At 42.3% G+C, this 27,125-nt stretch overlaps 1 protein-coding gene across 5 annotated transcripts in view; it reads left to right on the top strand.

The window, feature by feature from the left end:
- SCHIP1 (schwannomin interacting protein 1) overlaps positions 1-27,125 on the top strand; it is a 400,884-nt gene that overhangs the window by 342,737 nt on the left and 31,022 nt on the right. Inside the window, exon 1 of one of the 5 annotated variants that reach the window (XM_083177858.1) lies at positions 13,284-13,560. The exons of the other annotated variants lie outside the window; for them this stretch is intronic. Coding sequence (XP_083033984.1) covers positions 13,531-13,560 — 30 coding nt within the window. The 5' untranslated portion in view covers positions 13,284-13,530. Of the gene's footprint in view, positions 1-13,283; positions 13,561-27,125 lie in introns of those variants that run through there. 5 annotated transcript variants of the gene reach the window in all.

Raw genomic sequence — 27,125 nt, 5'->3', positions numbered from 1 at the left:
CTTTATTGGCCATTTGTGCTTGAGCACACTAGGATTTTTTTGTGGATTTTCATTGCAGCATCAAGCAGGAATGAGGGGGGGGATTACACACATTACATTGAGACATTACATGCGGGGAACACATGCCCGCCGAGCAGCACAGCGCCTAGGCAGCCATCAGCGGCGCCACTGGTCGCTGCAGCAGCCAGGTAGGTAACAATATAAGCAGGGATTGTATAGAATCACACAGGGAACACATAACCACCGAGCAGCACAGAGCCTAGGCAGCCATCAGCGGTGCCACTGGTCTCTGCATCAGCCAGGTAGGTAACAATATAAGCAGGGACAGTATAGTATCACACAGGGAACACATAACCACCGAGCAGCACAGCGCCTAGGCAGCCATCAGTGGCGCCACTGGTCGCTGCAGCAGCCAGGTAGGTAACAATATATGTAGTAAGACAAGATATAAGCGATAATTCGCATATATCTAGAGAGCGCCACAGTTGGATGAATTCAATACAAATTTATTAATATAAAATAACACACAATAAAATTGTACAGACAATATAAGCTCATAAAAATACCAAAAAGTAAAAAGAATCGATATATTCGCACACACTCCTATTGACAATTTCAAGGGCTGTAATAGACAGCTGATTGTCCTTTAAATTGATCCTTAAATGGATTTGGGGAATTATAAATGTCAGTGGCTCACTCAGAGTATTTATCAATGATTAACCGACCTCAGATCCTTTGAGATTTGAACAGCCGAGAAAAATATTCAGTTGTGCTGTGTATATTCAACAGACAGCTCCAGCACCCCTGTCAGCGGTCGCCGCCTGTTGACAACCCGCTGATGAGATGTTTCACAGGGGGCGAGCCATCTGTCTCCGGCAAACAGCGCGGATGGAAGTTTGCTGTACTGCCGGGAATCACAGAAGTCAGAACACAGTGCAAACACTCACCCAGGTTGCGGTGGCTTGAATTACCGGTCAGACGCCGGCTGCTTGTTTAAGATAGCAACACACTGGGGAGGTCACTCTGGAACGGCTTGGAGATTTTTAAGGCAGGTTGAAGTAGATTGTTAAGCGGTTGCTCTGAGTCGGCTACACGGAGTGCCAGCTGGTAACTCCCTTGACGCGTTTCTCCGCTATGTGGGTAAGCAGCGGTTTCCTCAGAAGGTAGGTTTTATATTAATAAATTTGTATTGAATTCATCCAACTGTGGCGCTCTCTAGATATATGCGAATTATCGCTTATATCTTGTCTTTCTACATATTGTCCTCTTACAAATATACCTATTTGTACTTGGGAGCAGCCAACCATATTTACATCCATATTTACCTAACTGATTCAATAATCTTTGTGTAATTTTCCAGTTTTTTATTATTTTCTATTTTCCACCCCCCCCCCTTTTTTTTCCCAAAAGGGGGTGTGGTCACTGATTGCGCCCGATTGGTTTGTTTTTTTTGAACCAGAGTTGTTAGCTTTAGGTAACAATATAAGCAGGGACAGTACAGTATCACACCGGGAACACATATAGCTGAGTGCACAGATCCTAGGCAGCCATTTGTGGCGCCAACTTCCTGTAGGAGAACCAGCATGGGCGATGGGGGGGGGGGGACTCACTGAGGCCTGGGGAGAGTCAGTGAGGCCTGGGACTGGGTTTGGGCCCTCCCTGGGATGAGTTCCACACTGCTACCCCCTATAGTCTAACCATACCTCCTTCCTTGGGGGTGGGGGGTGCCGCCACAGCATAGAGGGCTCTCGCGTTTGCTGATGCTGGGGAAACAGCGGTTGGGGCCTGTACGCATGATCTTTCTCTGCCGTGGCCGGGTGCCGATGGGGGTCACCTCTGGGTGCCGATTGGGGGTCGCCGCATGTTGGGGTTGAGCCTCTGGTGCCGTCCCCGGGTCCTGAGCCTCTGGTGCCATCCCGGGGGCTGAGCTGTGCGCCAGTGGAGTCGCGCCGGGGCTGTGGCGGTGCGCCCGTCGGGTGGGGGCTGGTCGCTGTGCCGCGAGTGCCTGTCCTCCCTGTTCCATCTCCCCCCTCTCCATCCTCCTCCGTTCACAGGGCGCCAAATTCTCTGGGGGCCAGGGGATGGAGGCTCCGCTGGATGGGAGCTTGCATGCGTGCGACCATCCCCAGCCTACGACTGGAAGCTTCAAGGCATTCTTTAGGGATGTGTCTACTACCCATTTTACTTCCTTAAAAACCCAACTTACTGTATGTGCTGAACTCACCTGCCACCGCTTGTATGAACAGAAGTGTAGAGGTATCACTTATTCAATTGGTGCCAATTTTTTTACCTAGGAGAAAATCTGCACTTTTTGAAATTTTTTTAGGTTGAATTTTGGATCAACCTATTCAGTTAAAATTACGATTATTTTTGCCTATGTGGAAAATTCTAAATGGTCGAAAAACACATGGACCTGCGAATTACTCGCCGATCCACGTGTTTCCTTTTTTTCAGGGCATTTTTGCCTGCTTTTAGTCCATTTTCGCCAATGCATTTTTGACTAAAATAAAGTGAAACTTTATTGGGACTTAAAATTGATGAAATTGCCTGCAATTGGATACACAGGGATCACAAACAAGCAAAAATGCCCACAATTGAATACCCCCCACAGTGGGACATACCTCCCAACTGTGCCAAATTCGGGATAAAAGTCATTACATGGAATGGGTACCTGGAATTGGGTCTTGCCTAAATTTGTACAGTTAGGAAATATTGGGGTATATTCAATTTGTGTCGGATACATTCTGACTTTCATTTGTCAGAATGGATCCGACGCTACCTATTAAAATCGGCGGCCAAATCTGACTGTGCCAGGACTGAATGAACAATGACGGCAGGATGCGACCAGGTGGCAGCTGGTACCAGGACAGCGCCTGGTGAGCTGCTCTTGCTTGGCCTGGCGGCAGTACAGGAAAGCGGGTGGGAGGACAGCGCCAGGTGAGCTGCTGCTGCTCACCTGGAGCCATCCTCCCTGCCTCAATCCGACTTTTTTTAAGTCAGATTGAGATTGTCGGAAATCGGTTCAATGCCTGTCGAAATTTGGCCCCATTTCCAACTAAAGCAGGTGTATTGGCGACTATTTCACCAATCCACCTGGTTTCCGACAGGTAGGAGCATTCCAACCTGTCGGGAAAAAAACAAACCCCTTCCAACCTATTCAAATCGGAAACTGTTGTCTTTCCGTCCACACAACAGTTCCAACAGGAATTGAATATACATAATAATCTTCATTACCGTCCTCTACTATAAAGAACCACTCTGTTGGCATATTATCCCCTTGTATTGTCCTTATAAGCTGAATCAGTCTGGTCACAGAACTCTGAGTATTTTCTCAGTACATCAATTAACATTCTTCCAACTATAAGTTAACGGTGCTGTAACACATCCAAAATCTTGTTGCTGTAGTCTAAAACTCTAATGCTACATTTTCAAAATGGTAGGTAGGAAAAAGCCCTCAATAAACTGTCCATTCTATTTTTTAAGGAGGGTTCATGGCATTAATAGCAGTGGTCAAGGTAGGAAATTTACTGGAATGGTCTTGGGTCTTTGGTAGACCTAGAACCCCAGCTTTAGGAATATTGATCATTTTATATCTGGTGTAACACCATGGAGGGAAGTTTACTAGGATGCAGTAGGAGTTCTATTTCACATGGGATGTTGCTATGGGCCACCAAGCAGATACTATCTAGTATCTTCTAGAAGATGCTAAATAAATAAGAAGTAGATTCTGATTGGTTTCCCATAGCAACATCCCATGTAAAATAGATCTCCCATCTTAATTTTAATTTTCCACTTTATATGGTATAAAGGAAACCATATTATGGGGCAGATATATTAAGCCTGGTGAAGAGATAAAGTAGAAGGTGATAATGCACCAGCCAATCAGCTGTGTTTGAAAAATGACAGTTAAGAGTTGATTGGCTGGTGCATTATCACCTTACACTTTATCTCCACTTTATCTCTTTACCAGGCTTAACCCCTTGAGTGGTAGGTTTTGCTGTGGCAGGACAAACCTACCAGGGCAGGTTTGTCCTGCCCCAGCAAAACCCACCAAACTTGGAAGCCCCCCTCCCTCACCTCTGCTCCGGCGTTAATACGCCGGAGCTTCCCTGCCACCGCTGTCCCCGCTGCCTTTGCCGCCAGCCTGTCACATGCAGCAGTGACGTCGGCAGGCTGAAGGATGTTCGTGGCGGCTCGGGAGGACTCTGTGCCTGAGAGCTCCCGATTCCCCCCCGAGCTGCCCTGAACATCCCTGAGCCTGCCACCGATGTCATTGCTACTAAAAGTATGGTGGCGGGCGGCTGGGGGAGCGGGGTTAGAAGAGCTCCGGCGTGCGATCGCCGGAGCAAAGGTTGTGGGAGGGTTGGGAGAATGACTGGGGGGGGGCTCTAGAGGTGCTGCGCCAGTGGTGCACACCTGGACACCACTGGCGTGCACCTATTTCATATTTGTGGTATGCCCGAAATTTTCCAGGACAGCCCACTGAGCCCGGAAAATTTCTGCCTTTATATGATGTAAAGTCAAATTTCTGCCCCTATATGATGTAAAGTTGATCTCTGCTGTGTACCACCACTTCCCCATACTGTATCTGTTTCTTTTATGCTTAATGTCTCACATGTCACCATTGCAGGCCTTGCGGTAGGTAAAGGGGATGCTTGTACCAGACCCCGAGATTCTAAGCAGTGTTTGACTCTCAAGCATCTCAGGAGACCATTTCTTGTGACCCACTTGCCTGTACTGCAGTGTATTGCGCCACTAAACAGAAGAGGAGCTGAGACACCCATGAACTACAGGTACACCACCGATTTTCCGACAACCGTTTGTCCGGAACCTCTTTTAATCCGAACACTTTTGATTTGTCCGGATTAAAGGAGTTTAGGGACCTCCTTTAATCCGGACAAAACAAAATTGTAAATTGTCTGGATTAAAAGAAGTTGATGAACCTGAGCCACTGGGTACAGCTTCCAAGGACACTGCAGGTGACACAGCAGGAAGCAGTTGGGCTGATATGGCATCCAAGGTCCCAGAAAGACTTTCATTCATACTGCACTTACTGTTAATGGTTGTTCAAAATATACCTGATACCTGTTTTGCTTATACAGCACATAGTACACTGAAATAAACAGTTTTGCATACACTACTGTGTTTATTCATTCATTAATATTATGTTGTAGCATATATTTGACTATTTATTGCTTTAGAAATGTACTGAAGGTGCAAAATTAGTAAAAACTAGAAATCCTTCTGTAATCCGGCAAAATCGATAATCCGGCATGGCATTGGAACCAATCATGCCGGAAAATCGGTGGTGTACCTGTATATATCCCGAAAAATCAGCATGCAGCAGAATCACAAAATCACAAGTGAAGTATTTAGCTCCACCTGTGGATCTTTTAAAATGTGTCAGTCAGTAATGAGTGCACCTGTGTACCTGCGAGGTGAGCTGGAAAACGTGAACTGTTGGTAGCTCTCGGACTGGAGTTGGCTACCCCTGGCTTAGAAAATAGCACAAAATCACTCCGTGTGTATGCCCCTTTAGCTTATTAATTTATAATCCTTTGAACATCAAGAATGTGCTGTGATTGGATTGAGGTGTTTTTATACATGACATTCTATCTTGAATGTGGTTATTACCAGGGAGGTATTGTTGCATATAGTGCAGGGGAGGCATATCTTTTGTTTACCCTACCCAGTGTTTGCATGGCAGTTTTTGAATCTGTTTCCATGGAAACCTCAATCCACTAGGGATACTGCTTTTGCAATGAACTCAGCGTTTTGTATCTCTGTGCCTGCAAAGAAATAAAAACGGGCCCAAGATACCGTACTTTCATCATAAGGGGATACTGTCGCTGACACCTGGCTTCAGTTCTGTCCTAAGGAGGGTGACTGGAAACCTATCAGTATAGTAGGATGTCTGCTATCCTAGTACTGGTGGTTCAGCAAAGGTTTAATAAATGTACTATTATCATGAGCAATTAATCATATATTTATGAATCTAGCCATCTGTCATGGATTTAAAAATGTCTTCTCTCAGAAAAATAATATCAGCTGTCTGACTTTTGTGTTTCTAGACTAGTTTTTGGTCATTGGTGCATCATTGGTGAATAACAATTATGTCACCAGTTAGGGAAATAATGACTCATTGCCTGTTTCTGCACTTCATGTAAGTCTGAGTAATCCTGTCCTACGGATATTTTACATATCACTTCCTGTAAGGTTGCAGACTCATAATACTATCAGGGAAGGGCAATTTACAGCTTGCTGGCAGGTCATTGGTAGTGGAGGACCTGAATATATGCTCTTTTTTTTGTTGTTTTCCTGCGGATCCTCCAATAATTAATTTAATTCTATATAACACTAACTAATCATCCCCCTGCCATGATCCCAAACTCTCATTATAGAGGTACAATATGTAACTCTACACTGGATTTTCTGTTCTTAACATTATAATGGGCGTACTAGAATGTAAGCTCCCACGGGCAGGGCTTTCTCCTCATATGTTTTTCCTAAACACCGCACACACACGGCGAATTGAGCTTTGTGATGAGCATAACTAAATCGCTCAGATCGCGCAGCACACAGCGCACTCTCTCAATAGATAGAATACCGGTGATGACCAGATATGTCAAGCATGCTTGACCCGACAATACCGATGCGTGGGTCCGTGCATCGCTATTGGTATTGGGCATACACTCACACAGCCATTTGTGCTTCATTTCTAAGCGACCTAAGTCAGACCGCTTAGAAATAGGGCTTAAATCGCCCCATTGGAATATATACCTGCCACCATGATAACTGTGTCAGTGCCCTGTCCCCTGCTGCAACTGCTTTAACTTAACATGTACTTTTACTTATTTGCCTTGTACTGTATCTCGCTATTTTCTTGTTTTTCGTTCATCTATGCCGTGGGCACCAATTCAATGCTGTTTTTCCTGACCGCACTGAAGAGGCATATCGGCAGAACGGACTTTGCCTAGAACGGCCGTGGATTGTCAAACTCATGGCTGTATCTCGATGATCTCGCAGACACGCCCCCTTTTCGGCACTCGGCAGGCAGGAAATTGAATCCCGCCTGCTAAATATCAGTCGAGTATGCCGAGAACAGGGCAGGGTCACGACTGTTGGGACATCCCGACAGGGGTAACCCGGGATTGAATACCCCCCATCGAGTACAAGTGAGAATGGCTGTAGAGATTGGAAATGACGGCTCCACCAACTAGAAATGCTCCTCGCCAAAACACATACAAACTGTTTATATATTTATTAACAGTTTCTTATATAGCGCTGCATATTCTGTTGCGCTTTACAATTAGAATACTATCAGCAATAGCCATCTTTAGTTTTCATGTTTCATGTTTTCAGTGCTATAATGTTATAATTGGGATTGTTGCGTGTTGTTTGTTTTATTTCCCGACCTATAGCTAAAATGCACCCTTTGTCACACTATGCCAGAAAGTTTGGACATTTGCCCCAAAGCTTTAAAAAGTGTTTTATGTGACTTTTATAGACTGACAATGTTTGTTTTCTAGTAATGGAGGATGTCTAGCAAAAGGTTTGACCCGTGTCTTTATTTTCTCACTTGCCTTACTTTATGAAGTCATGCATACTAAATAAACTCATTTATATTCATCAATTTGCAAAGTCCACTTTTGTATTTATTTAATGTCTCATTTAATGACAAAGATTTACTCTGGTTACATTGTAAGTATATATAGTATCAGTAGTTCCCATACTTTCTTGAATTATCCTACCGTAGAGCAGGGGTTCGCAGCACACTATTAGGGCAGTATTCAATGCTCCCGATTCACCATTTTTTGGGGCGAATCGGGCTGTTTTCACTCCCTGCGGTGAATCTTTTTCACTGAAAATCTGATTCACCCTATTCAATGTTCACTATTCGCCAAAAGCGAACAGTGAATGCCGGCCAGTTCTTCGTTTCATGCTCGCTGCAAGTCACTGGTGTATTTCAATGGGATTTTCAATGGGATTTTCACTGGGATTCGCTGAGAGTGTATTCAGTGCTAGGATGGAGAACTGCTTTCAACATGATTTTTCGCCACGATTCACCGTTTTGCATTCAACATCTTTTAAAATAATGTTTTGGGGGTTTTTTTGGGTGTAAAAAAATCAGTAGTTTTATTCTGTGAAGGGGCATGCTATTTTTATTAAATATATTTTTATTTTTTTACACATTCGCCAGCAGGAGGTGGGGAGCCGCTAATTAGATATTTACTTTTCACACTGGTCCCGCACATTACATGTGCACGAGCGGGACCAGTGCAGTGGCTCCCTATACAGCGCCCCTGCCAGCTCTCCTGGAGAGCAGCATGTGCTGCCTGTGCCCCCAGGAGCCTCCCCCCCCACATATTCCGGCACAGGCAGGGAGGCTTCCATCTCCCTGCCTCCTGCCGTCCCCCGGCTCCCTGCGGCGTTCGCTGCAGGGGTTAAAAATCACCATCAGGGGCAGCGAGACCCTGCAGCGTTGAATAGGGTGACAAGGAGGCTCCAGCCCTCCGTAACCATGCAAATGTGCAGCATCATTTAACATTGAATACTGCACTAAAGCTGGATATACAGGCCAGTATTCAATGGTGGTGATCGCGATGTGCTGTTTAGGATTGCTGCACATTAGCAGGGTTCTGGAAGGCTGGAGCATTCGCTGCCAGCCCTTCTTGTCACCCTATTCAACGCTGCAGGGGCTTGCTGCCCCAGATGGCGATTTTTAACCCCTGCAGCGAACGCCGCAGGGAGCCGGGGGACAGCGGCAGGCAGGGAGATGGAAGCCTCCCTGCCTGTGCCAGAATATGTGGGGGGAGGAGGCTCCTGGGGACACAGGCAGCACATGCATGGACACTGTCGACATGGAAGCCTCCCTGCCTGTGAAACACTGAACAGTAGACAAAAATGGATGTTCTGAAAAATTCATTGAATTCACTTGATTTACCTAATTTCTGAATGATTGTGTTTTGCTCATATATATATTATTTTGCATCACCCTGAAAGATTGGACAGATAATCTCATAGTGTATCCAGCATTACAGTCCAGGTCCTACTTGAGCACAGGTGATGTATTTAGTACTTTAGCTATTTTGGTCAATATGTGCTCAACCATGCATATCACTAAAATCTTGACTGATAAAAGGGGGGGGGGGGGTATTAAATTACCCCTGGTGATTGAGCGCAGGTTATTGTTTTGCTGGTTGCTATTCATTACCCGATGTCGGCGTGCTTATCCCATGATGCCAGCACTTATCTGGCATTATACTTTGCATGCTTCAGCCACCCCCAGGTTTTTTATTGAGAAATTCAGAAAAAATGATGGATAGGGTTGTGTTTTTGTTGTCCACATATGTTATGATTGGTGGATGCCAGCAGTGACCATAAATTATTTGATTTGCTCCTGGACCACCAATCCTTGGCACTCCTGCAAGTGCCCCATGGCACGCAGCTTGACAACCACTGCAGTATATTATTCCATACTGAGAGAAAGTAAGCAAATAGAATGAAATTTGGAATTGGAATTTCTCCTTTATATCATTGAAGTGATCTAGAACCATATAATAGTCTTGTTTTTGGTCAATTCCATTCAACGCCTTCTATCAGGCACTGAAGTCTCTCTGGAAATGCTGCAATCCTGCTCTGCAGATCAATGTTCATTGTGTGGGTTTTTCCTTGCACCTTGCCAATCTTACATTTCCTAATAATACAAAAACATACTGGTAGGTAAATTGGCTTTTGACAAAATTGAACCCTATTGTGTATTTGCATAAATGTTATAATGGCTAAATACTGTAAATGTCCACATGCTGTATACTGTAAATCACTGTGGAATACGTGTATGCTCTAACTCCTATGTAAAGAATCTGATGATCTGGAATTTTCCTTTTAAAAGGAAATTACCATTTTTTTTGTATAAATGTGGTACTTAGAGCAGCCTTCTATGCTGCAGATCCTTGCAAAACATTGTATGCTTCTGTGCAGTTTAATTCTAAAGGCAATGACATGAATGCAGTTTCAAAGCTTATAACTAACATATTTTGAAGAGATCCCTGCAAGAAATAAAAATCATTGATTGCTAATAAATATTAAGCACTGTTGTCCTGTCAAAAAATTTTTGAAACTGCAATTCAGAAATCCAAGTTAATCAAAGACGACTTCATGTCTATAGAAGTGTACATATAACCGCTGCACAGAGACTTGTCACAGAGCTGTCAGCTGTGCCTTTCTACTGTGATGGGTGACAATGCATCACTCTACTTTCAGACTGAATTAGCCATTGGTAGGGCAGGAGTCCTCCAATGTCTGTTCTGCCAGTTGGGAGAAATAGGATGATGATAATAACAGTATTTGAGATATAGATATATAATTATTTATTTACAGTTTCTCATATAGCGCAGCATATTCCGTTGCGCTTTACAATTGGAAACAACAGTGATTAAACAAACTGGGCAGATACAAACAGACATGGAGGTAGGAGGGCCCTGCTCGCAAGCTTACAATTGAAAACAACAGTGATTAAATGGGATACAATCATTGGGTCACCAGCATGTTGATCAACAGGCATTAGGTCGACATGCCTTTAGGTCGACATGAGTATAGGGTGACATGCAGGAAGGTCGACATAGGTTAGGTCGACAGTCATAAGGTCGACATGTTTTTTTTTTTTTTTAAATTGAGCAGACGTGACGAAAGCCATATTTCATGCCCTACCATCCACTAGGGCCGTGATGGCTAACCTTGACACTCCAGATGTTGTTGATCTACACATCCCAGGATGCTCTGCTTCAGTTTCACTCTATGGTCATGCTAAATCTGAAGCAGAGCATTATAGGATGTGTAGTTCAACAACAGCTGGAGTGTCAAGGTTAGCCACAAGGCACTAGGGTGTGGTGGGAGAATAATAACGTAGTGAGGCAGCATGCCCGAAGCATGGCGAGCCATGCGAGGGGGCGCGGTGCTACGTTTCAGTGTCCGGGGACAAAAAAAAAAAAGGTGAAAAACACCATGTCGACCGTTTGACTGACGACCTAACCCATGTAGACCTAATGACCCTGTCGACCTAACCCATGTCGACCTACTGACTGTCGACCAACATGCTGGTGACCTAATGATCCACACCCGATTAAACTGGCTGAATAGAAACAAAGTGATATGGAGGTAGGAGGGCCCTGCTCGCAAGCTTACAATCTATAGGGGTAACAGGAGGGGTACATAAGAATAGGATTCCATAGCATGGCAGTCCCATCAGATTACAAGACGGTCCTGGTGGGATGCAATTCGATATGAATGCTACTGGAGGATGTGTGGGGGGTCCTGAATATGATAAGTAGATATAGATATATATAGATATATATATATATATATATATATATATATATATATATATATATATATAGATATATATATATATATATATATACTAGTTACAAATGTATCAAAATGATGAAACAACATAGCAGTAATATTATCGGCATCAGCGTATATGCCCAAATGGAGCAACGATGAATCCCCCCCCCCCTTTTTTTTTTTGTTAATTACATAGAATTTTACTTTTTTAGTAATGCATGTTTGTTTTAAGGCTTATAGGGCTAATTTGAATTTATTTGCTAAGAAAAATTTACCAACTCTGTTCAAAAGTGTGTTGTTTGTCGCACTCTGCTGACAGACAATCACTGGACTGTCAATAGTAACTCCATCTTGCAAACATCCCACCACTTCTCTCTTTGTATTAGAAGCTCCCTATTCACCTTTTCTGTGTGTTTTCAGAATGCTGACAATAGCTCTGCTGCCAGAACCAATGGGTGAATGCCTATGCAGTGACCTCACTCACAGAGCACTGACAGAGAAAGGATTGTTTAGTCAGTGCACTCTAGACTTTATAGGAATGTATGCAGTCCCAGTAGCCAGGAGTTTGTGTGAAAGGCACAAATAAATGTTGAATTATGTTTAGCTATATGTGTTGTGATGGGTGATATGAATTGGTTTAGCAGTACATTATACAGTATATACAATAGATACCTATATATATATATATATATATATATATATATATATATATATATAACTATGTACTGTATGTATGTATATACTGTATGTGTGTGTATATATATTATACAGTATATAGGTTATACATACACACACACAATATATTTTTTTAAAGTTTTGTTGCTTTACACTTTGGGGACATATAAGGCGATTTGACACTGATGTTGCCAAAGGCGAATGGAGCTGCAACTTTCAGAAATGATTAGAAGAGGGAGATGCAGACTCTGGCACAGTGGAGTGGAATAGACAGTGGGTGCCAGCCTGGTTACATAACATAGCTAGTGGCTCTCGTCTTCTCTGAATGTTCACATACACATTTTTTCAGCATTCTCTAACAATTTCCCCCAACCGGTCGTAACTGCACTGTGCAGTGTAAGCAGACAGACATCTTACCATCAGACTAAATAATTCATGTGCAGCTAATGCTTCTGTCGGTAAAGCCCTGAGACTACAGGCGTGGTCCATCCTAATCTCATGTAGCCTACACCATGTATGGTGTTGCTAGGCTATGGCTAGTGACAGCAGTAGTGGAATGTAGGCCTCTGTGCTTTAGAGCTTACCATCTATTTTATACATCGTTCCTAACTTGACAGACTTGCACCATCCTTGTCAGAACAGGAGATTTTCTATATATTAAAACAGCAAGAAGATTATCGGAGCATCTGGATCCACAAACCATGCAAATACAAGGCATGGATCAAATAATAGTTGGCGATCTAGATCAGGGAAAATGTCCAGAAGTTTTGTTTAGGCTTTGCATTTTCCTTGGGTCTTTTAAGTGTACTTTGCTTTAATCAGTATTTCTATATAATATATGCTGCTTTGTGTGTTTAACGTTTGCTCTGCCAATTAATATATATATATATATATATATATATATATTATTAATTAGCAATATTATTAAAGTTTGTATATACAATGACACAGAGAACAAGATGTTACTGTACATTGTAAAAGCCATAATTTGCCATGACACCTGACCTGAATAATTGGCTACAGATAGATATTTCTCATCACATTGATTTATTTGTTTGTTTAATATTCCTGTTATTTTTATTTTCTGTATCTGTTTTAATGAGCAGAAATTTTCCACACCAGTTAACTGTCTTCATAAGCCCCAGAAGGTCACACCAGCCTCAGCCTTTCTTTGTATTTATTGTATAATTGGCCAATTGTGTTAGGGATGAGCTAGCCCTCCCTCCCTCCCCCAGCCCTGTCCCAACTACACGCTGTTATTAAGCCTCATCGCCCTCTCCCTGAGGAGACCAGCACTGCCTGATTTCAGTGGAGAGAGCAGTGCTATTGCGCAGGTTGGAACAGCACAAGCAGCATCCATTTTAATCTGCAGAAAGCCTCTCGCCCTGTTGGGCGTATTTTCAGCCCCCCACCCTCTCACTGTGGATGCTGTAATCCCTCTTTTGGTTTTTCCCTTTTGCATCATCTGTGATCTGGTTTATGCTCCTTCTTGCTGTATGATGCTCTGAGATGGTACACCAGGAAAATTGTGCATACCAGGTAAGATTGCAGCGTGCATCGTCTGCTGCTTCTCCCTAGGAAGGAAAGGCCTGTACAGGGAGACGGCTGTGTGCTGTAATGTTCCACCTCACATAGCAAGGATTCTTGTATTCTATCATATCTGCTTTATCTGCTCAGCAGACCCCAGTCTGTCTGTCTGTTTTGTTTTTCTTTATTTTTGCTCCGCAGTGTAATCTAATATTTGAAATACCACAGGTTTTTTTTAATATGAGTTATCACCAAGACCTAGGAGTATTATATAGTGGCCAGGTATAGTTCCTGCTGGTATGCCTAAGTATTTCTCCTGTCATGCAGTGTAGACCAATGTGACAACTAATGTTTAGGAAACAGAATTTTACGATGTTCCTAATTTGCTTAAATCTACACTATAATTCTGTAAGTTAGTACTGTGTCCATAGTTGCCTGGACACTTTAATATACAGTCTAATAGATTTTAAGTGCATGATAACAATATAATTATTATTATATTTTATTAATTATTTTCTACTGTGCCACAAATGTAAGCAACTTTTCTTGTGGGATTACATGGGTTCCTACAGTAATCTTTAAAATAGGAAACTGTGTAACCCTGATTGTTATCCTTGACACTTGCTTAGAAATGAAAATGTTGGACTGATGGCTGCGGATTGCTGCATGCATTTGGTATTTGATAGGGTTTTTTTTTTATTATGTTGCACATTTTATTCTGTATATTTCATTTAGTTTAATTTGCATGTAAAGAAAAACTTTCTAAATTGTGGTCATGCTGGCTGTGGCATGACCACAACGTATTACATCCATCGATTTTGCTTTTATAAAGTTAATAATCAAAAAATAAAAACCGTAAAAGTAAATACAACCTTTAATGGGGAATACAGTATGCTTGGACAAAATGAGACGTTCCAACGTAAAGCAACAGCTTTATAGCATGAGTTTATTTATGCAAAATATCATTGTTGCCAAATATACAAATCCAATATGACAAGTGATCTAGACATTCCACAAGTGTCCCCACCACCACTAGTGTTCTCATACACAATATATACCAGCTGTGTCCACACTCCAATATATACATAGAAACTGGCAGCCGTGAAAGAGTGGATTTGTTCCCCCCACCCCATCCCCTCCATTTCTGTGCATTCCGTTGCCAGGGAGTATTATTCTTTTACCATAGTGAGTTGATATCATCATTGGTGCCATGGAGACTTGGTAATATTAGACCAGACTCATTAGAAACTAATTTCCTAGCCATTGTTATTTAACTCTTATTTTGTGCAAGCTACTTTTTATCATCCTACTTTGGCAACGGCCTCCTATTGAATATAAGTATGAGGAAAAGTATTTGCTGGCACTCCAGTAGCTGTTGGCTAAGCTTCTTGGGAACTTCATAGAACAGTAGTATTTCCCTGATCATGACGTTACTTTGATCACACGTTAATCCTTCTATTGTAAAGAGCCATTTCACCCAAAAGGTTAACATTTCATCAGTTATGCCCCCACTCTTCAGCCCACTAGTAAAACGCAGAGGGTGCCATGACGAAGGATATATTTTCAAATATAATCTCTGTTCTATCTGAGTGCGTTTTCTATTCACACTCCTACCATCTTCTGGGAGAGCCGCCTTATTGAGTCATCGTTCTACAGCTAACCCCCTCCATTGTGTCACAAAACAAAATGGCAATAGAAATCTTTCTATTAAGTACTTGCTAAAGCTGGGTACTCACTTTACAATGTGTACCCAGCCCGACATTGGCATCGACGAGACCTGACACGAAACAGGCATCAGCAAGTACATATACACTCCCCAAAACGATTGCAACACATTATTGCCTGCATTTCAGTGACCACCCTCCCATACCAATGACCAATGTCAATCAATTTTATAAATATAATAAACAGGGTTGTGCCAGTACATAGAATTTTTTATTTAAATATAAAAAATTCTACTACTAGGGACTGTGTATGAACTATGTAAATAATAAATTAAAAAAACACAATTTTTGTTTGTTTCGGCATCACACAAAACTACCGGATGAATTTGGATTATGATTTCACTATTGTATAGTTAATACCCCTTTTGCACCGCCGCAAAACCCGGGTCAGCGGTGGGTCAGACCCGGGACAGCGGCGGTGTAAATGGGTCACCCCGTGTCCCTTTACTTGGGACTTCTACCCAGGTCCTGACTTATGTTGAACACTGCTAGGACCTAGGTAGAGGGTAGTGTAAACGGGTACGCCGGGTCATCCGACCCGGCTTCCGTTTACATCAATTGGGGAAGCCCAACCTCCGGACCGCAGTGTCTGCAGGTTGGGAGGGGCACACATAGCCTCCGCTGCTGTCTGCTGTAATCTGCAGACAGCAGCGGAGGAGGTAAATGGATGCCTGTGTGCGGCATCCAGTCACCTCCCGGACGAGGGCTGCCGAGTGCATGGGGGCTGGGGGCAGCCCAGTAGCTTACCCTAGTGCTGGTCTTGCCCCCACAGAGTGGTCTGGTGCCCGGTGCGGCGATCGGCGCTTGGAGATGATGTAATCTCCAAGGGGTGGCTCAGGAACCGCCTACACCGGGTGGGGGGAGCGCCGCTGTAAAAGGTAACAAACGCCGGGTCACACCCGGGTTGAAGCTGGGTCCAAAAACCCGGCCGCGACCCGGTGTTTTGGTGTAAAAGGGGTAACCTAGAAAGAAATGGAGGTATGTATTACTTTGATGTGACCAGGGAGAGAAGCAATAAAGTAAAAGCAGACACTTGACCCTCTACGCTTGTTGTTTCCGCTGAGTAATAACACATCCACGCGAGCAAAGCCATGGGCAAACACTAGTTGTGAATAAGCCCTTACTGCGCCATCACATTGCTGCCCTTGCACAGCTTGTCAGACGCATGGGCAAATAATCAGCGAGGGGATACGGGCGGCAGGGGCATGCATTTGCTGGGGTGGTGTTAGCCTACTCGCTAGGCTGCAAAAATACGCAGCCTAGCAAGCAGCCCCGAATGAGTCCCACAGTGCAGAACCTCAGGTACTTTCCATATAGCCACTAACAGCATTCTATATTATTATTATCCTTTATTATTATTGCCCATATACAGAGCACAAATATGATCCCTATACAATATTTCACTTGACCCTTTTTGAGACCTTGAGTTCCCCACTTTCTGTCATCTCCCAGGTTGCATTCTGTAGAAAAGTCACAACTCTTTGCAGTGCTAGAACTCAGTGATTTGCAGTTGCCGTTCTCTATAACACTTGTGACATATTTGAAATATAATTCTTGCAATCATAGTACAATAATGACATTTTTAGACTGGATTCTTGGTGAATCTATCACCTTATTCTTTTCCCATATTTATATTACCTTTCCCATGACGTAGGGGTGTTAGATTCCTGCAGATTACCAGCAGAAGTGAGATGGGTTATGGGGCTGTATGTGGGAAGAAGCTGCTGTCTGTTGAATGCAAATATTTGTTCTTTGGTTTACCAGATAAGTGGCGTTTATGGGTGTGCACAGCTGCCAGGGCTGTCATTTGTTTTATGGTGGTCCTCTAACCTTTCACCTAGCAGAGACCCCAGCTCAGTACTCTACATAGTATACAGTATTCTGCATATGCCATGTGGTACTAAACACTGCATCCCAATGATCTGGTGACATTAGGAAATTATGTATTTTGTGATACCTTATTTCAGCAGTGTATTATACAGATCAGACTGGTGGATGTGTCATCTAACCAGACAGCTATTGTAGGGACTGGCAGGAAGCTGGCCGGGCTTGTTTACCTTCATTTAGATGGAGCACAAATAGAACAGCTGAACAAGCTTGTTATTGGTATTCCGTAAACCACACAGATTAAAACGGTCCATCCAGTATCTATTATATTAACAGATTACGGTTTTATAGCTGTAGCACATTGAAATTGTCTATTTGCGGCCATGCTTTGTGCGTAATGTTTGTTAAAGTAATGTAACTATGCTGTGACATTTTATTGGGTTATTTGATACTGGACATGACCATTGCAATAAGATCATGATGCTATATATACCTGTAAATGTCTTTTATCTGTACAGATGGGTGGTGTTTGTTATGAAGCTGTATGTGTGCTGTTCCTGCAAGCCCTGCTTAGTAAGCAGGACTGTCCAGCATCTGCCACTGCCGCTCTGCGATATAGAGATTTGCTTATTGGTCAGTTCATAATGTTTTGATTACTGCATATCTTTGAAGACTGGTTCCAGATGATAGGTTGACTGTATCTAGGTCAACAGGTCGACATGCTCAAAAGGTCAACATGTATCAGTTCGACACAAGCAATAGGTTGACAAGGCAATGGTCGACAAATGAAAAGGTTGACATGCATTATTTGCTAAGTTTTCTCTTCTAAATTACTTGTCCATACTTTACGATCCACATAGACTACAGTTAGGAATGGTACAGTGTGCCGAGTCGAGTTGGAAAAAAAACCTGTTTAAAAAAAAATACCCGCTTTTTTGGGGGTTTAAACCAATTTTTTTTGCATTAACGTTTTAATGAAAAAAATTGCAATCCTGTTTGTTATCATAATACTGTTAAACATTGCTATGTATTAGAAACCTTGATCTACCATGTTGTAATTCTAACATTAACAATCTAAAGTTATTAGGCTTCCTTGTATTATTCCACATTCTTGTTGCTTGTGATCCTCGTCTTATTAAGCTGAACCAATGCAGTAAGTCACACACCCAATAAAGATATAGAGATGTGAATCAGGTAAGAGGTGCTAAATCTGCCTAGAATCAAGCTTTGATTAATGTGTTGGTTGGTGGTGTTTTAAGCTGGGTACACACCTATACAATCGTTGGCTAGTTCTCCTAATATCGGGTGAACGGCCGTTGGATTGTATAGGTGTGCATGCAGTGTCGATGAAGGAGTGTCAACCGACCAATGCAGGAGCCTTCTAAGCCATTATAAGCCGTATTGGCTTATAATGGCATGTTGGGCTTCTGCATCGGTCGGGACCAGGAGATCGCATCTTATATGATGCACATACGACCTCCTGATCCCCATAGAAAGAGCCGCTAATCTCTTCCTGCTTTCCCCCACCTCACAGGGGTCAAAGTGGGTCACAGCTGGATAAATTAACAGCATGGTTATGAGGAACATTTAACCAATCAGCAGGGGATTGAACAAGTGTGTGCCCTCTTCAAGATTGTGAATGTTAACTGTTGTTAACACTGCTTGATGTTAGGCAGATTTAACACCTCTTATCTGAATCAGCTCTGTATGGGGATGGTTCAGACTGGCTCGTAGCGGGCCGAATTCAGTCCCCCAGCTGATGAGGGGGCCTGCGCATGTGCAAACATCCAGAGCAAATGCCTTCAGCGAGTTTCACACTCTTTGGGGCATTCGCTCCATAGTGGGTGGAATGGGGGCGGGCATAGGACTAGAGCAGAGGAGCACCCAGCATTTTATGAACGTGCGCATTGGATCGTAATCTGAGGTTAAACACAGGCAATTTTGACCCTTTTCATCCAATTCCTCTGCCCGATGCCTCGGAATCGGATGAAAAGGGCCTAAATTGCACTAGTGTAGGCATGGGCAAACTGTGGCTCTCCAGCTGTTTTGAAACTACACATCCCAGTATGCATTGCCTGAGGTTTAGCATTCCCTAATAGCAAAACTGTGGCAAGGCATGCTGGGACTTGTAAATAAATGTCCTCGGGACCCCACACAGTGCATGTTTTGCAGGTCTCCTCACAGAATCAAGTGAAATTGGCTCCACCTGTGGATCTTTTAAAAAGTGTCAGCTAGTAATGAGTGCACCTGCCGGGTGACCTGGAAAACGTAAACAGTGTGGGGTCCTGAGGACAGAGTTTGAGAACCACTGATCTAAAGAAGGCATCTAGCATACCAGCAAGTTTCTGGACTATGGCAGGAAATCAGAGGACTTAAAGCCGTACACACTGGGTGATCTGCACTGCCGCATATATCGGTGGTAGCAGGGACCCGGCATTGGCAATTGCATACACACTTGGCAATGCGGGCGACGAACGACAGCCAAGTGTGCATGCACAGACAATGAGAGCGTTCATTGTGCGTTGCCTAAAGCTTACACACTGGCCGATTTAAAATGAGCGCTATCACTCAGAAGGGCTAAAATGAGTGATATCACTCATTTTATCATCCGGTTAGTACGGGGCTTAAAGGATGTCCACACAACAACATATACACTCCATACATATATTGCTTGGGCCAGACTTCACCCCATCACCCCAGGGCTGTGAAACAGCAATGCTAACCACTATTGCACCTGTTTTGCTTTATATATAGATGTTTTATATAATTGTATGTAACTGTTTCCTAATACCATGCGCATCCGGTGCTGGATCATATATAATATCAGTGCTTTATAAATTAGGGATATCAACAATATTGTGTGTTCAACCCTTTAATATTGCACCAGAGCACTGCTGCACCCTTTGACAGGTTGACCCTGACCCAAGCACACATGATGTCATGACATCACTGCATCAATGTAATCAAATATGGGAAAAGATGGGGTGCATAGTGAATATATTATACTAATGATGATATTTATCAGAAACATAGAAATGAAATCCAATAGAAGAGTAAGTATAGAGTGGATCCAAAATAAAACATTTACCCTGTACTAATGGTGAGTAATGCTTGTTTTAAGGATAGGTCTGGTGATACGGCATTGAGGCAATAGAATAATGCTTTGCTTTTCTATTGATTGTACACTTATGTTGTGATGTGAGACCATTCTGTATCTATTACATGACATGCAGGGTTGTTATAGTGGTATGCCATGTTGTGTATGAGTAATGATGTAATCATCTGAAACATGAATAATGAGAAATGCCTGGTTGTGTAATCAGTGGCACGGTCCTGGCTGTTACTGTGTCATTTTTCACATTATAGGATCATGCACAATAATTCAATATCTGTAGAGATCATTTCTAAGAATTATAATCATGCTTTCCAACCATTTATACTTGGCTCTTTTGCATTCAATAGTTTCATTGGATTGTAATCTGAGATGGTGAGAATGTACTCAGTGCTTCATACAGTACTGCCTTTTTAATAGTACAGGTCCCTTATCCATGTACACCAAAATCCGAAATCTTCCCAAAAACCATGGTTTTATCAGAATATTTGCGTTGGTGACATCAGTGGCACACTCACGCAATGCACCCCTGGGACCGGAGATGCTGCTGAAGAGGATCTACGAAGTAGAAGTATGAAAAAAAAAAAAAAATTCTAAAATCGAAAAAAATCCCTTATCCAAAATGCTCGAGATTCCAAGCATTTTGGATATGGGATACTCAACCTGTACTTTGTGATAATATGGCAAGTTGACAAATTGACACTCTAGGCTGTTTTAGCAGGGCGCCACACCCTGCCCTATTTTAGAAATGGCAAAACGCTACCTGCTATAATAGCCAGGCCCATTGGTCCCTGCCACAGCATGAATAGATACCGTGTGCATGTTGACGGCATCTATTCATATTGACCAGAGAGCTTTGGAGAACCCCAGCACCTCCTTAGGTGACGGGTACGCCCCAGCAGTCACAGGCCTGTGGACGGGCCTGCCCACATTAGTGACGTCAACGGCCACACCCACATTAGTGATGTCGACGGCCCGGCCCTGTATACATTATTGATGCCCGGGCCGTCAAGCTCAAGCTGCCCTCTTTCCTCTTCCACCCTGCCCTGCAGTGATCCCGCAGGGATCACTAATATTGGGTATCCAAATACCTGTGATTATTGATCATGGGTAATTGCTTCGCCTGGCATGGTCCAATTAGTCCATATAAACTGACGCATGCCACGGCTTGGGGCAGGTGATCCTAAATCCCCCAAATCACTGGCAATTTAGGGCTGTGGTGGCAAAAGCACACTGGTTTCACTGAAGATTTTTCTTTTTTAATGGGAGATCTAACTGGATACACCATAAAAAAAAAAAAAATATATATATATATATATATATATATATATATATTGGGGAAATATAGCTCCTCATTGCACCTAATTATATGCTATCTGGATGGCTGATAGACAATGTCTAGGTCAACAGTAAATAAGTCAACGGCATATGGCTGACATAAATTTGGTTGCCAAGATTTTTTTTTTGTACATTTTTTAAAACTTTTTCATACTTTACTGTCCACGTGTTCTCCGATTGGGAAGGGTAAATTGCAGCAGAGCAACTTGGAATATGGCTATTGAATCTCTACACTACTCGGTGGTCCTCATGCTTATGTGTCCACATTGACACCAAAAAAAAAAACTTGTCTACGTTTTCCGTTCTGACCTTTTGCTGGCGTCAAACTTTTTCCAGGGTTGTCATTGTGCCTGTCGACCTTTTGGGGTCCACCTACCTAATATACCATCCCCTTGTTGAATGCCCTCTAAGGGGATCCAAATTATAGGTCAACAATGTCTAGTTTGACACCATATGGACAACATGGTCAAAAGATTGACATCATCAACTGTTTGACATGATCAACACATGAAAAGGTCAGTGTGCGTTTTGGGGATTTTCTTTTCTTTTATTTCATACCTAACCCTCCACCCTCCACTTGGACTCCGCTTGGGAATGAACGGTAAAGTGTTACACTAATTGGGGATCCACATGCTTAAAACTTCAAATTAACACTAAAAAAAGTGAACACCACCTGGCAAGCTTTTTATTTGTCAACCATTTCTTCTTCAACATTTTGCTGGTGTCGACCTTTTGTCAAAATGGACCTTGTGTCTGTCTACCTTTTTGAGTCACTCTAGATACTTTCGACCTAATATGCCACACATCCCTATGTACTAGTTATATACAGCTTTTGTGGGGGGGGGGGGGGGGGGTGTAAACTACATTGCTGAATAGATGAAACTTGTCAGTATGAGACACAGAAAGGTATCATAGCTAGAGTGGAAAATAAGGTGGAGGATGTCATCCAACTTAGAACCCGTTTACAGAATACGGAGAGCCTATAGCTACCAAACCACAGTGCCAACATGGCAGTCTGAAGGTTGGAGGATGCAGCACATGCTGCTATGCAGACAGTAAGCAGTGCTCCTTGTTGGTGACCACTGCAGTTGCTGTACTTCTGTGCTGGCCCCTATCCTGATGTGGAAAATTAAGGGGCATGGTCTTGGTCCCATTAGGCCATGCCCCTTAAATGAATAGCTGTCCCAATCTGCCAGATCGTATCCAATTGCGAGCCTATAGAGCATGCACCGGTGTGCAGTGTAAACAGAGCTAATTCAAGAATATCGACGTTAGGCACCACAGTGGGAAATGTTTAAGTCCAGGATCTGACCGGGCTTAGACCCTTGTTACATATCCCAGATCGGACCCACGACCCCCATAGAGGGAGAATAAAACCTGAGATGAGCGCTGTGAGCCACCAAGCCCGCAAGTGGCTTCTTTGCACTCGCCCTCCTGTTGGAGTACCGGCAGTTGGGATTCCGATGTCTGTCTAATGACCGCGGGAATCCTGAGCAAATGCTGTTGGTGGGTTTTCTGTGTGGGGAAAATGCCTAATAATTTGTTAAACCCAGAGCTTTATATGCAATTGATTTCAAGCGTCCCTTAAGGGCAATTCAGTTCTAATTTATGACTGCAAAGTGCCTGCAGAATGGTTGGACAAAGGCAGTTTGCACCAAGTGGCGTTGCTACTTTTAACTTATTCCTTTAAAATGGCTGATGATTCTACTGTGATCTGTGCGCAGCTAAACCTTGCAAAGACACGGCAGAGAGTTTAATTCCCCCTCTTCCGATAGTCCCATATTATAATATACATGAAGTCCCTGCTGTTTTGGCATACACTTACCCTACGAGCCATTTCCAGCCAACACCTCTGGTGTTGGTGACTTCCGCAAGACATTAAGTGGGCACGTTGATGGATATTGCAGTGTTGGTGTTAGGGATGGGATAATTGGAGGTCAGGATAAAGTGAGAGTGATAGGTTTTCACTGCTTTGTGTTCACACTTTGGTAGTTAATACCTAGCCCTAGGGCATATACATTTTATTGTAGTATACAATAAACTTTTTATAAACATTCAGCAATTCATTAAATCACTTACATTTCAAACATAAATTCCAAGTTGTTTAATGCGCTGTATAGTGAGATTGAGCTTGTGTCAGCTCTGGGGCACCACAGGTTTTATCTCCGGAATATTTGTACTGACTGCTTTTCTTTGAAATCTAAATATAATGGTGTCAGCCATCCAGATGCTGCTGCATTTTGTCTTTATTAGGGAACGGCAGAGCGGAGTAGATTGTAGCTGCATTCCTTGCTGAAGTGTGGCAGGTGATAGTGGGAGTATGACAGGCCCGGGTTCTCTGCGCAAGAGAGAGATCTGAATAGCAGAAAGTAACAGACGTCTGCACCTACATATGAGAAGGAGAAATGCACTATGGGCCCCAGTGAGGGGAATCTCACATATTACACTCTCTCTGAGCTGTCACAGCTTAGATAGGATGCAGAATCAAAGCCTTGAGAAACAAGATAACTGGGATAGGAAGTTGGGCATGGACTCGATGTAATATCCCAGAAGGCTCCACTCAGCCGAAGATGAACAACAAAAGGAAGGAAATGATTTTGCAGAAAATCTCAACCCTTCATTTGATAGAAACGTCTACAAAGGTAATGGTCCTGCGTGTACTGCTAGCTCTATGTTTGTGATAGATGGATAGCAATTCACCAACACACCACAATGACAAAAGTAAAAAACAATCATATTAACTTTATAGATATAATGTTAGATATTTTATTACTTGGAATGGTCAGGTAAAAGCACTTTGTTGACCAGTATCCTTGCACCCAGCAGATTCACAGGAAATTGTGTGATAGTCTGTAGTGTGCATGGCCGGACATCACTCCGATTAACTCCACATAAAATATTTGTGGCTGCTTAATAGTGGAGAGTTTATTCTGTTGGTATACTAGAAGTTACATTGTCACAATCCTATAAAAGATTATCCAAGTAGCCACAAAGAGATGGTGGGAAAAAGATGCTGCAATAGACCCCAAGAAAGTTACATTCCAGCATTGGGTAATTGGAAGACTCCTCTTTTTAGTAACTAAAATCCTTTTTTCTTTGGAGACCACAACAGACTTTGGTGAATGCAAAATTAATTGCTCATTCTTAATAAAATGGTGACCATACCTTGTCCTATGTTTTCAAAGATGCATCGAGAATCGTACAATCTTGAGGGGTTTTGATGTATTGTATGCACACAATCATGCAATCCCGTGGGTCAAATGGTTGGTCCTTGCTGCACGTCTGATCAGTTGGGATCAGATGTGCACATGCAATCGGTCATTCAATGGCTCATACAACTGGCGTCATTTGAGTGGCAGTTTTCGGCAGTTTAGGTGCATAAAATTGACCGGCCGTATGCAGCAGTTGGATGCATTTTGTTTCCATAAACCACCAATTCATGAGTCTGGGACTGCCGGGGAGTTGAAGGGAAATATGGACACTATCATTATTGTGAGTTGGTCATTCTGATATATGGTCAACTTCAGAGCTATGTAGGTTTGTGGTTTCATTTTTTATTATTTATCTATCTATCTTTATTTATTTAAATGTATCTATTTATGTCAGCAAGCTATTTGTTTTTTTCCAAAATATTTTTACTGAGCCTCATAAAACAAAGTAATGATACAGCACATCCGACCATGGATGATGACATTTCAGTAACATCAGTGAGGATCAAAAACCTTTTTCAACATTTTCTATAACAATTCACTATATAAGTAGAGGGGAGAGTATTCTCCCAAAATATTCAAGAAAGTATAGCTTTAAATAATTCTGTCGATAATTATCGACTAATAGTTATGGGATGGACTCTCCATCTATTGAACTTGGAAGCATCCTATTTGTTATTTTCTTAACAATTTACAATTATTTTAAATATTATTTATCTAGAATTAAGTAGTCCATATAAAGGTGCATAAACACGGTTAAGCTGTGTAAAAACTCTTACATTTTTCCCTGTTTTCGATTAGATTTTGCTTATAGAAGCAAAATGGAATCGAAACCTAATCTAAATCGAATGGTTTTTAGGGCACTTTCGACTGGCATTTGATTCGATGCGTGCTCCCGGTTTCTCTATATCGAAAAGAAAAATAGACTCTGCAGGCAAGGAAATATCGAATTTGATCCAGTAATTGAATGTGTACACTGCGCCTTGAATGTAAATCAAATTTGATGTCGAAATCGGATCGAATGTTAAAACAAATGGAAAATCAAAGGAAAAATTGAAAAGTGGTGGAGGGTAAATCGAAAGCAAATTGATGCGTCTGTACGTACTTTAAGCTCTGGCATTCGATTTTGCATCAATATGCCGTTCGATTTCTACTATTTAGTCTTGTCTGGCAAGACTATATATCTTTTCCATTTCCACTATACATGAATGCGCATTGGGATCGAATCTGCATCGAATGCTGCTGTAAAAGCATTCGATGTGCATTTGATTTAAATTTTGCTTCTTTAAGCAAAATCAAATATAGTGCATATCTCACCGTGTGTACCCTCTATTAGAATTTGTGATCTGTTTTCATCCGGCTTGAGAAATAGCTGATTTGTTAATATGGATTGTAGGTAAAAGTGCTCACCCGACAGTGATTGTAAACTTCCAGCACAAGGGCTTTCCCTGCAGGATTACATTATTACTAGAGTATAGACAACGTATAGGCTGCTGCAAGTGGCTAAGAAGCTTATTCCTGCAGCATTTCTCTGCTCAATGACACACATGGATGTTTGTATTTAATCAGCTTAATTTCTTATATTGGAGATGTTTCACTAGCTGACTTTATGTAAGGTGTTTCATTTTCCTAAAGATTTTTTCGTTTCATGACATCTTGAGAAAGAGGACTTTTCATAGCTTATGGTCCATGGGTTGTAGTAAATCTTCTTACACTAGATTATAGCCTATATCCCTTTAATTGTATGACGTGACTTACCCTGCAGACAATGTATGTCAAGATGTAAAAATGCAGTCAGAAGAGGATAGGGATTGGCATTCTTGAAATACTGTGAAAACACCATTGGGGTATCACAGCATTGCACTTTCTACAGTAAATACTCCACTGTATTGGTATCCCTGTTGTTACTTGCATGGCTCTTATTTGCATGCAGATCATATGAGCTTGTACGCATAAAGTTTACAGAATAGCAATGCATAGACAAAACTATTGAACATTGTCGTCATATTTTTCTCAGCATACGAACAATGTTTCCCAAAGCTTCACTACAGCATTCTACAGTATAATGTACATACAGTATAAGACGCACTCCCATAAACAACATTATATTACACCACACCATTATTTAAACTCTGTTCCGATAAATGTTTAGTTATACATTTTTTATTGAGATATATATATATATATATATATATATAGTAGGCCCACTCGAAGCAAAAGCTTTAAAAGCTTCAAACACCTTCTATGTTTGTGCATGTGTGAGTAAGATGTAGTTTCACTCTCTGCCAGCAGATGTCAGTGTTTTGGAGACTCAGTGTTGCAGATGCTTGAGAAAGGGGGTAGCCCCGAAACGTTTCCTGAATAAAT

This window comes from Crinia signifera, chromosome 3 (genome assembly GCF_055691185.1).
Source record: "Crinia signifera chromosome 3, ASM5569118v1, whole genome shotgun sequence".
NCBI classification, from domain to species: Eukaryota; Metazoa; Chordata; class Amphibia; order Anura; family Myobatrachidae; genus Crinia; species Crinia signifera.
This window is presented reverse-complemented; position numbering and strand designations above follow the sequence as displayed.